This window comes from Chenopodium album, chromosome 11, assembly GCF_948465745.1.
Source record: "Chenopodium album chromosome 11, dcCheAlbu1.1, whole genome shotgun sequence".
Lineage (NCBI taxonomy): Eukaryota > Viridiplantae > Streptophyta > Magnoliopsida > Caryophyllales > Amaranthaceae > Chenopodium > Chenopodium album.
Genome location: NC_137844.1, coordinates 1,840,179 through 1,852,923, shown reverse-complemented (window position 1 = coordinate 1,852,923; position 12,745 = coordinate 1,840,179). Strand labels below are relative to the sequence as shown.

At 29.0% G+C, this 12,745-nt stretch overlaps 1 protein-coding gene across 1 annotated transcript; it reads right to left on the bottom strand.

Moving 5' to 3' along the window:
* Positions 1-976: 976 nt before the first annotated feature.
* LOC145568179 (LOB domain-containing protein 31-like) lies at positions 977-1,892 on the bottom strand. Its single transcript, XM_081627620.1, has 2 exons — positions 1,614-1,892; positions 977-1,436 (listed from the first exon to the last, which is right to left on the bottom strand). The coding sequence occupies exons 1-2, from the start codon at positions 1,890-1,892 to the stop codon at positions 1,005-1,007; spliced, it is 711 nt and encodes a 236-aa protein (XP_081483746.1). The 3' UTR covers positions 977-1,004.
* Between the last annotated feature and the right edge of the window lie 10,853 nt (positions 1,893-12,745).

Genomic DNA, 12,745 nt, shown 5'->3' with positions numbered 1-12,745 from the left:
TTATCTTGGAGGAAGGATGAAGTTAGTTAATGCCTATTAACGGGTTAGTTCTTGATGGAGTATCTCAAAGGCGGGCATTAATTTATTGACACTTCGACCTAGGCATGGACACTTGATTTTGGACCAAAACTTTGATAGTTGAGTTTGACAGTTGGACACATATATATGTTTGACACGAGCATACGTGTCAGTGTAAAATCCGTAAATAAACTTATGTATTGGATACATTAGTTCTTGTTTACAATCAGTCATTCCCTAATTATATGTTACACAGGTAAGCTCCTTATATATAAAAGCTTCATACATAATTAGTCCCTCTTATTACCAAAGTAAGCCTTAAAATTTCAGGGAAGTACCAAGCACATATGAAAGAGACATCAAGCATATTCAGATCAGTTAGATTAGATACCTAATTAAGCTACTCAAAATCGGTTTTTGTCATTAAACTAAATTGTTTGATGATGTATAGACAGAAGATTTTTGTATGATGCTGATTAAATCCAAAATAAACTAATTACGGAAGAAAATGATCAGGAAGATTAGGGATAACAACAGATTGAAGAGGAAAAACCTATTATGACAAAAAGATGTCAGGTAAAAAAGATCCTTAAGTCAAAGCTTTAGGTCTTTATATAATTGAATCTAATTATAAAGCTAATAAAAGCTTAAATTCTTGAAAAAACCACATTATTATTATTATAATTATTGATTGATCTAACATCTTCCATGGCTACAGAAAGATCTAAGAAAACATTACTATAGGAGGCAGATAATACGAAATTAGGGTTTTGATCTAAAAGGTATTAACAAATATTTATCTAGAATCTAAGGTAGAGAGATTTATATAGGGATTCTATTTAATCATTGTAATCAAAGCTCATGCTTTGATCAACGAAAAAAAGAAAAGGAAAAAAAAAAAACAAAGATGTATGCAAGTAGCATCTCAAAAATTGGATAAAAACTAGACTTAAAAACCTTCAAATCATTGTTTAATTTGCTTCCTTTCACAATGAATATTGAGTATAGCCAAAAGCCATAGAGTGAAGATCATCGGCGTCTTGGTAAGGCCATTTCGATTTATTCTCATACTCTAGAGAAGCCATGGAAGCCGAGTGATGAGATGAAGATCCTTCATAGCTAGCAAAAGAGGCATCTTGATCATCTTGTAAAACCATTGAGTTATGGTTATTATTATATCCTCCTTGATTATTATTTGATCCATAGATTGTTGAAGATTCGGCGCTACAGTTGAGGTGGTTTGGATCAAAGGGAGGTACCATTTGTGGGTACTCAGATTGCAACCAACTATGAACATCTTGAGGGTAATTAGAAGAAGATCTTTCACTAGGGTTTTGAGTAGAATTATTACCATTTAACAAGCCTTGAGCTGCTTGTAATTGCTTTAAAGCTGCTAATTGTGCTTGCAAATTTACAACCTGCATAATTTTTGATCAAAAATTATAAATTCCTCACTCGATTCATAAATTAGGGCTACTAAGAGCCACAAAAAAATGAATAAACAATAAAAACACGCGATTTAATTTATCTGGCGTTTTAGATGAGACACAGAATGAGACAAAGGATCAAACTCGCGAAACATGTATAGTAATTACCTGTTGTTGTAGGGCAAAAATATGAGAAACACACCCATAAATGGGGTCTTGAAGCCTAGCTTGAGCCTCATAAGAAATGGTGATGGCGGCCTCACTACGATCACTAGCCGGCAAATGAGCAAGTAGTTTCGACACATTACTCGCCCCGAAAACCTTATGGATGGCTGCAAAATGAGTAGCACCTTGTTCATGACAGAAATAAGGTGCAAAAACACATCCCCTCACACATTTCCTCCTCAAGAACTTGCAAGCACCACAAGGTGAACTTGAACCAGTCATTTTTGCTTAATTTTTTGGATACTAAATTATTTTTTGTGAATTAGTTTATGCTTAATTTTAATTTAGGTGGAAAAAAAAAAAGATAATAGTTGTTACTTGTTTTAAGGGAGTTTTGAAGACCAAAGGAAAGAAGAACCTCCATGTTTATAAACACCATAGGATGAGGGAGGTTTACTATATTTTAATCAATACTTTAATTACATTATGTTCCCTTAATGGCCTACAAACTATATTATTAAATTGGTTAATTATAAACCCCTCTCTTCTTTAACTTAACCCCTCCATTGTTATAAGATCATATGATTAAATTAATTATTATTAATAATAATAATCTCATACTTTAATTAGAGACTCCCACATTCAACATCCTTAAACGACAAGAGCTAGGCATAAACCAAACCCCATTTATGTATCTATCTGGATGTCTATTGGATCCATTTGTAATTTTCACAAAAAATAATCTTAATCAATTGTTATTTGCCAATTTACGTATAAATAATTATTCTTTCTTTTTAGTATCCCGAGGTGCATGTTGTAATTTTAGGTATTTTAAAATAGGAATCTTCCAATATTTACCCTGGATTAGTAGTAAAAATTGTTTATATAACCTTACATTTTTCATATGTTTTCTATGCAAATTGACAAGTCATTGTATTATAATTGTACTCGTAACTAAGTAATTAGTACAATTTGTTTATGCAATCCGACCAAATTATTTATTGGAATTTGAGATTTATCTCGAATGATTATGATAGTATTAGTCAATCTTTACCATTTTATGGAGAAATGGACTTTTTTATGACACTATGCTTTACAGTATATCATAATGTGTACACGCAAATAATGTACTTTATTGATTTAAGAAAATCTTTATAATTTTATTGTAGGTGGACTTAGAGTTTGTATGAACCAATAAAATTGTGTAATTGTTTATACAAGTTAAACTTATTTATTTGTTGTGTATACATCCTCGATCGATGTAATAATGTAATATGTAGCCTCGGTACAAATGTGCGTGGTAAATGATTGTTGAGTAGATGATTACACCCCCGGGTGTATAATAAAAGCAAATTAAAGGTTGTAGTAATAATCATCCTACTTTATATGCACAACAAATATGAGATTGCAAGAAATCACAAATTGTATTTCAATAAGGTAAAATAATTTCTGGTTTATTCAAATTAATGCTTTTTTTTTATCATTTTGCAAATAATAATATACACAAGCTAATATCTGTTTTTCTAATTCTTAAAAAACAGGATGACTCAGCTTTTGATCAGTTGATAACTACACTACTAGAAGAATTTCTTTTGTTAATTTTTATATAATTTGGACAATGCCATTATGCCAACTGCCAATGACCAAATGATGGGCAGCTTTAAATGATCATTGAACAGAAGAAATAAATTTGATTTATATTATATGCTAAGACAAAATAAAGAGAATAGACATCAAGAAAACTATGTTTGAACAGTCAAAAGGAACCATGCAATAAAAATATACTTCATATTTTCTTATTAGGTACAAAATGACACTATGAAATCATCATTGTCCTACTATATATTAATATTTAATGTACATTTTTACATATTATTAGCTTAATAAAAGTAGTTACATACATTAAAATACAAAAATTTAACAGAATTAATCACAAAAATCTTGATTTTGGAAGCTTTGCTGTCCAATTAAAATTATTAAGCATAATAAGCTTTATTACTGTAAAATCTGACACAAACCCACTTCAATCTTACAGGGAAGTTTTCGGTCCCACTTAATTAAATTTTAATTATAAGATTAAAAGATCCTTCTAATAATTAAAGAGGAAACATAAGGAACTTGTAATTGGATAATTATTATATTAATATGAAACCATAAACTTGTAAGAGTTGTAACAATGTCCCATATTTGAGACATTGGGTCACCCCAATATATTTTGGCTACATGTTAATATAATTACATTAGAACTTTCTAATTAGGTTAATTAAATTAGTGGTCAATTGTTATTTTATATAATTGGCTACATGTTAAAGCAAAAATAAAATAAAATAAAAATTGCAAAGTGGAAAAATAATGGTTGAAATAATAAAATTAATGGAGCCTATTATTCTAAAATTGAAACAAAACAAAAGGTTGTGACAGAAAGATAGAATCCTTTGAAAAATAAAATACAAAAATTAAAAGATTTCTCACTTTGTGTAATCAATTGTGTACGTGTGTGTGTATTTGTTTATGTACAAGAGGGTCACAGCTTGTCGAGCAATACGGGAGTATTATTAATTAAAATTATTATCACTAATTAAGCTAAGATCAATAATTTAATTGAATTTTGATTTTTAAGTCACTTTCTAGTGTCACACAATGGTACCCAACAAACAAGAGACCTTACTCTAAATGTGAATATTAGAATAGCCCCCACATAATTATGAAATGGTCCCTTTAAATTGACTTGATGTCCCTTAGCTTGTCCTTCTACTTTGTTTTCCTCTACTATACATTTTGTTTTTGATTAAAGATGGAATTAGCTAGGGTAAAGATCTATTATTTGACATTCAAGTTATAATTAATAATAGATTACTCATTTATCATGATAATAATTTGTCATTGACAAAAGAGATAGGTATTTGTATAATTAACAAAACATCAATGGTCATGACTTTTAAATCGGATTCAACATATATACACGGTCATCAATTGATACAGACTAAGGGCATGTGCTTGATAGGTCACTAGTTCGAATCCCTTGAGTAATTGTATAGGTAACAAGATAGTGGTCGTCATGACTTATAAATCGGAAATAACAAATCAATCATAACTTAATGCTTGAGGCATTATTTGCCCGGTGTAATAGACTAAATGCAAGTGTTTGATAGATCATTATTTTTGAATCCCTTTTATTTTTCATTTGTTATTATTAGAGTATGTAATTATTAGAATACCAACTCAATCAAAAGCTTAGATCTTGTTTGACATTATTTTTTGTTTTTATTTTTCAGTTTTTTTTAAAACAAAAAACCAAAAACAGGAAACAAGAAAAAGGAGTTTTCACTTTTTTGTTGTCAGTTTTCAAAATTATCATGACTTTAACAAATTTAACTAATTTTTGATTCATTATATGGCATATATCATTTTATTTTAAAAAATAAAAAACCAAAAAATAGAAACCACAACGATGCCAAACGAACCCTAATTAAGTTGGTGGTTGATGATGTAGATTAATAAGTTTATGTAATTTATCATGCCCCATTGCCCCTTCACATGAAAGTCCAATGAGTTTAAAACATGGATGTAACTTGGGCCTCTTCATACCCACCATAAAATAAATTTCACTTGAAAGGAAAGAAGAGTGAGATTTGAACAGATTAAGGCCTTTTGTCACACTAGTTTAATATCATATTAGAGGATCAACTAATTAACTTAATTTGATAATTGAAGCCTAATAATAATTTATATACTCTATTACTTTCAGTAAGTTACGGCATATGTGGCTTTGAACCTATATGAGTAGGTACGCGCCTCTTCATCTCATCAACTAATTAACCATATGACGGTTGCAAGAGGGAGGGATAGCTTATTACAGTAGCCTTATAAAATAATTAAATCTCTATTCTCTTTATCAATTTGGGATACTCGCATATGTTGTTCGGAGATACAGCTTATAAATTTCAGTCTGCACACATTCCAAAAAAAAACTTCCAGATTTTCCTTCCTTTGACAACATAGATAGGCAAAGCTAAGGTGACGTGACAATTTTACGCCTGCCTTACAATCTATACGATAATTTCAAAATCGCCTTATTAAGAGTTTGTGTTATGATACATGTTTCATTAAATCACTAATACACTATAGAAGATGACAAGGCTAAGCAGATGGAGAAAAAACATTGGATGACATAAACGTAACAAAAGAAGCTAAGGTGGTACAATAACAATAATGTACATTATATTTATGCATGGAAGCATTGCATTTGCATAGCCAACATCCGAATATGGGGAATTTTGTGGCCCTTTATTATCTTTCGTGCTCAGGTGTACTTGTTTGCCACTTTAGCTTTCTAAGGTTGGATTTATCTTACAGACAAGAAGGCATGTTTGATTAAAAGATGGATAATTAATTTAACTAATTCAATTTTTATTTATTAATACTTTTTTAGATATACAAAAAGAGAACACCAAACAAACTCCATCTAAATTTAATCTAATTATAAATTAAACTTTGTACACCCTTTAATACACATAAATCAATAGATAAATTATTTGATAACGTGTATGATCTAGTATGTTTTGAGAAACTCATTAAATAAACTTTTGTATAAACCAATTAGCTTAATTTTAGAACTACTTCTAGTTTATTTTCATTTAAAAAATATATAGATAATAAATCTAGAAGTACTTGCATCATGAATTATTATTTGTTTGTTTCTTCAAAACCTACCAGAAATGACACTTCACCTTCCAATCTCGACACTCTGTAGTCCTTTACCGTTTTACACATTTTTGGTTTTTTTTTTTTTTAATTAGGTCTGTTCCATCTTCTACTGAATCAATTAATTAATTTCTACCAATTTGAAACTATATATTCAATTACTCATATAACTGTTTGGTATAGTATTCTTAATAGCGAATGTTTCACTAGAAAATTACTACCTACATTGTGGTTATTTTTTTTTAGTAAAAAGAGTCACAACAGACAAATATTATATTGTATATCCGATCACAAGTCTAGTTATTCCTTATCCACTCCTGTGACTATAATCAACTAAATATAGGTGAATATTCACCCATTCTTTGTAGTTCTACTCACTTTTTTTCTAGCCCGTTACATGAATTTCTACTCAGTTTAATTACATCTTTCACATTTTGATGAACTTAGCTCTATACATTTTAATTTTTCTTATTGCATTGTGTGCCCACGGTGATTGAATAGAGTTTCAACAATGTAAAGAGGTATCAAAAGTTGAGCAATCATTAAAGCCATGTTCTCTTCACCTAATAATATTTAATAAAAAATAATTTCAATTCAGGAAAATAATTTTTAACCAGTAAAATTCAATTACTTTAAAAAAAAAATATAATAAAGATCAGTTAAAATAAATAAATTCTACTTTATAAAAATAATTTCAATTCAATAACAAGAATGTGCACTACATAATCCCCAAACCCGCACATGTACAAATTAAGTTAATCTCTTACTGTAGTAGAATAGCTACCAACTGCGTATTATTTAGGGGAGACATATATGTAATAACAGCGAGAGTTTAATTAGGACAAATTGATAGCCAACCATATGTTGCTCAATTGATTAAGAATTAATCGAAGGGTTTAGGACACTTATACACGTAAGATCATTGGTAATTATTGGCCCACTCATTTGGGAGCTTGACATTTTAATCATATAATAATGATATGGAAACATTTTACTCTAAATAATTTACAATACAAGCTCTATATAATCTACATCACAAATTTTATATTTGACTGGCCACACCGTGTGGTTGAGATTACTTATTAATGGGGTTATTTATTTAGGGGTTGCCTGGTCAGTTAGGAGTTATTTATTTAGGAGTCACTTGGTCGGTCAAGAATTACTCGATCAGTCAATGGTTACTCTCAAACAGAAAACACGATAATCGACTGGGTAACCCCAAAATAAGTAATCTCGTGAAAACAATTAACTGACTGAGTAAATATGTAACCCTTAACTGACGGAGTAACTCCTAAATAAGTAACCCCTGAATAAATAACTCCATATCATACAGTGTGGCCAGCCACAAAGAAAAAACACCGAATCTATATATTCTCTCGATCCCTTTTTATATAATACTACAGTACAAAATACAAGTTTTATGGGCACTTTGTTTTAAAAAATGCATTATTCAATTTAATGTAACCGTGCAAAAGACAGTTTAATTTATTTATTTTCTTACAAACGCCAAATAATTAAAGGGAATAATTAATTAAATAATTTTTCAAATGTATTTTAGACTTTTTAGTAAGTAACGAAAGTTCTTGTATTGGCTTTATGTTACATAAAATCTAATTTTATTTAAGAGAAAAGATTCATGTGAGCTGTTACGTACATGTACATACCACTGATAAATCTCATGTAAAATGTTAAATAGTGTAATTAATGTGTATTTATATGATTACAATGATGAATTGATGGATTTTGTCTATATGCTTGTGCCAGCTTCTTCTGTTGGAACCTAAAACTTTAATTTAACCTCACTGTTGTACTGTTGATTGTACTAAACCTTGATTAATCATAATTATATTATGGACTAATCTTGATGTGCTCGAGGCCATAACACCCAAATTAATTATTTATATGAGTTATTAATTATTATGATGATAAGCTAATAATTGGATGAGAAATTAGTTGTTTCCTTGTTCCTCTTAGAAAGAAGCTACTTATAATCAATGTAATTGATTTCATATTAGTTTAATTGTGATATTGACATAGTCAATTTTCTCAGGACTCACCCTTCAAAGAAAGTACCATAAGACTTCTTTTATTTATACTGTAACTCATAAAATAAAATACAATAGTCCTTATAAGTAGTAAAAAAAAAAAAAAAAAAAAAAAAAAAAAAAAAATTTAAAATTGAGTTGAAAAGATATGGATACTCATTCTTTTTTTTTTTTTAAGTAATACTACTAAATATTTTATAACAAAGACGAACTACTATTACTAAGAGAATCAACAATGTTCATAGTGAACTAAATTCATAATTTGAAATAATAAATATGGTAAAATTTGTAAATGTTAACTTATTTAATTATTAAGAGTGAGGGATACTTCAAGTGGTTAAAGTCTCCCTTCCGATTTTAGGAGATTCTGAGATTGATTCTCATCGCTTGCCTTTGTGACTCTCAGTCTCTAAAAAAAAAAAAAAAAAAAACATATTACGGAGTAAATGCTTAATGACTGCATGTAGCATTACCCAAAAAAAAAAATACTTATTAAATTATTAACATTATATTTAAAATTTAAGTTGTTCAATTTTCTTTTTGATAACAAATTTAAAGCAACTCAAATAATACAGTAGGCATGCAACGTAATTGGTAAGTACTAGGAATCTGAAGCCACTCGTGTAACATGAAATAATTCCAGATGAACAAATTTTCAAGTTGCGCACGTACACCTGCTACTGACCTACCCTTACATGAAAATATGTAATATGATTATGTGAATATGATAGATTTTATTAGGTTTTAATAGATTGTACAGCCTAGTATGTAGGTCATGATTTTGTCCATTATTAGTTTAATCTCAATTATACAGAGTATTAGATATATAAGGCTTAATGCTATTCAGCCTAGAGTCTATAAAATATGTTCATCAACTAACTCCATAGCATGTATAATGAGATAAGGTTAAATTGAAAATTATTTTGTTAGCGATCGATCTCAGAGAAGAAAGAAAGCAATTCACTCATCTAAGTATATCGAACTACCCGGCCCCGTCATTAGTCGGTCACATAAAGGTTCTGGTTCACCTTTAATTAGGCGTATACAAAAATAACTATTATGTATATCAATTGTTTGAAGACAAAGTGTGTCACAACAAAAATAAAATAAAGGAACGGTTCTAACCACTCATATGACTTCTCCGACCATGCAATTTCTAGAGTGATAGATATTATCATAAGGTTTCAGGACCTTGCCTCAAAAAAACTCTAGATTATAAGTGATGCATTATACTAGGGTTATATAATGTTATTTGGGATCATATATGTTCACTAGTTGTTCACGTAAAGCCACGTGGTGGTATTGATTTAATTAAGGCACAAGTGTTTATAAATGGTTAAATTAACAGTTTAAATGTTAAATTAATAGCTGGTTTAAAGTTAAGTGGATGGTTATACACTAGCCATGCAAATGGCATCCTGAGACATCGTGGGTTCCATGAGAAGTTCTAGCTCCAACCATATTTCTTTATAGGTTCAAAAAAACTCAAATTTGTCCAAGACTAAAGGCTATATATATATATATATATATATATATATATATATATATATATATATATATATATAATTCACAAAATCAACTATTTTCACTATTTCATATATTTTGAGACCCAATGTAAAAAATTCTGGATAGTAGGAAATGAAATTCCATTTATGTTTATGTATATCCACCAATTTTCTTAATAATTTATATTCAATAATATGATGTTTTATATATGTACATCCACTTTTCATACATTGACACATTGTATATCATCTTACCATTTGGATTAATACTTGGTTAAATAAATAAGATTAGTAAAAAATAACTTTTAATTTTAGAAAAACAAAGTAAAAATAGTCAAAATGTGCAAGTTGAAAAGGTTTTTATTTTCCTATATATATTGTACTCCGTAATAAATAATTAAATACCACTATATATAATTAATAGTCAACTTTAATTTTCTCATTTATCCAAGCTACATACAGCTTGATCATATAATTCAGAAGTACCAAATGAAAGTATGACGCAAAATCCCACCTGACCTCTATTATGAGATCATTTCATAGAGTTTAAGTGCTAATCATGTTCTATTACGTACGGACCCTTAATTTTCTTAATAAACAAGTACCTAGATAAATAATGCTAATTAACTTTGTCGGATCCAAATATGCATGTACACCAAATATACGAGTATACATTATAATATATTTATTGTATAATAATTCATCTTAATTTGGATTTTATTCTACTTGTAATTAGGATATAAGTTTTTAAATAATTAAAGAATACGAATCTTAGAAAGGTGACATTATCTACTGTCTGTTCTTTTACACAAAATTAGAGAAATATACATTAAGCGTATTATATATTTTATGTTATCTTTTTTGGCTACAATTATAATTCAACTTTTTTGCTTTATGAGGGTCTTCATTCTTCTTGTTTGGCTTTTAGAAGAACATAGAATTGGTTTTACAAATGTCTTTTCATCAAGGTTTTTTTTTTTTTTTTTTTTTTTTTTTTTTTTTTTTTTTTTTTTTTTTTCTTTTTAGTTATATTTTTTTTTTTGAAACAAATCAATTCATTAATAAAAAGTCATCCGGCATCTACAAATGAAATCTACATCAACAAATATATAAAATTGAATCAAATTAGGGTTTCCTTCATCAAAGCTACAATCGTTGAAAAAATCTTGCATTGTGGTACATCTGTTGCACACATCGCTGGAATATACATCCTTTTGGGAGAGACGGTCTAACGATTTGTTGTAGCATAGCAGTAAGGATAATTTTCATCTGATTCGCTTGAACGCGTTTGAAAACTTCACAACCGTTGTGATCCCGAACAAATCTTTACCAAAGAACCGACAATAGGGCAAAAGATGATTACCTTTTTGATAAACCCTAACACACAAACAAACCCTAAACGTAAACAAACAACTAAACTAACAAAAACTATCGACTCCACCATAGGGAGACACTCCACCATAGGGAGACGGACGTATCTACACTTACTCGTGTAGATTTTTTGAAACCTAAATTGCAAAACTAAAGAAAATTTAGGGAAAAGGGTCGAAAATAGTCTAATTTCTTCGACTATTTCCAGCCTAAACGGCCAAAATTTTGGAGAAACCCTAGAAGAGAGGAGGATAGAAGAGGAGAGGAGAAGAGAACCTAATACTAATCTATATACTTGTATCTTTTTTAGTTCCTTTTTAGTTCCTTTTTAGTTATATAGTTTAGCATTAATCGCATATGAAAAGTAAAATTACAATTTTAGCATTATATTAGGTCAAACAAGAATAAACATGATCATAATACGTTTAGATGTTATGTTTGATAGCGCTATAATTAACTTTTTCTTATTAGCTCAATGTTTTTTCGTACAAAGTTTCTTTAAGCAATGGTAGCTAGATTAAACGGAAATGAGTAATGGATATGAAAAAAAAAAAAAAAAAAAAAAAAACTAGCTAGCTAGCACTTGTTCTAATATCAATCTCACTTATTTACTTTGGATATACCTAAAATATACCCAAAACTGGCCGAGTACACAATAAAATCTCAATTTAAATTGATTTGAACCAACTCAAGGAAATAATTATATGACTAAAGAGTGGTTCTCTTCACATTAAATATTCTTCACATTAAATAAATCAAGTGTTTTAGTTTTCTTTTATAAAGTTTGATCTATTTTGATATCAATTTTTAAGGTATGGTGCGGTCTCATTTCTTCACTTGGCCTGGTTTGAATAACTAACTTCAATTGCATTGTTACATTAATCTTTAAGACAAAATATTTTCAAGCGGAGTTTCATTCAAATCTTCTCAATGCATATATATAATTAGTAATTAGTTAATCTGTGACTAAAAAAAAAAATTACTACCTCAATTTTATATTAGTTGCAACTTTAGGGTATTATTTGTAAGATATAAAATATTTCAAAAGTTGCAACTAATATGAAACGAAGGCAATATATAATTTGAGAGCCATGAGAGGCGATTGTTAACCTTTAGCGAAGAGTAAAGACAACTACTAGTATTTTACTTCCCGTTCGAATAAAATCTCAATCTATCATCTTCATTGAGAATAATTACGTAGTACTACTCCTTAATAAATATGCACATGGAGTATTCTATATTAAATCAATTATTATCTCAAAAACTATTCTCATACAATTTTGTAAATCGCTTAATGTATATGTATAAGTCAATTAATTATTGATAACATCAGTTCATATATTATGTCCTCCACCAAATCCATAATTTAGTCAAGCTCGTAGATTTATGTACGTGGAAGTTGGTTTAGTTTTTGGAAGTCCTAATCGTAACCTGGATGGTTATTGATAAGTAACTATTAGTGAAATATGTAACTACTCAAGTGACTATTAAGGGCGTGTTCGGCAAAATA

Coding starts and splice junctions, on each gene's coding strand:
- LOC145568179 (XM_081627620.1), bottom strand. CDS start 1,892: ATGACTGGTTCAAGTTCACCTTGTGGTGCTTGCAAGTTCTTGAGGAGG. Junction 1,437..1,613: donor TTTTTGCCCTACAACAACAG/GTAATTACTATA, acceptor AAAATTATGCAG/GTTGTAAATTTGCAAGCACA.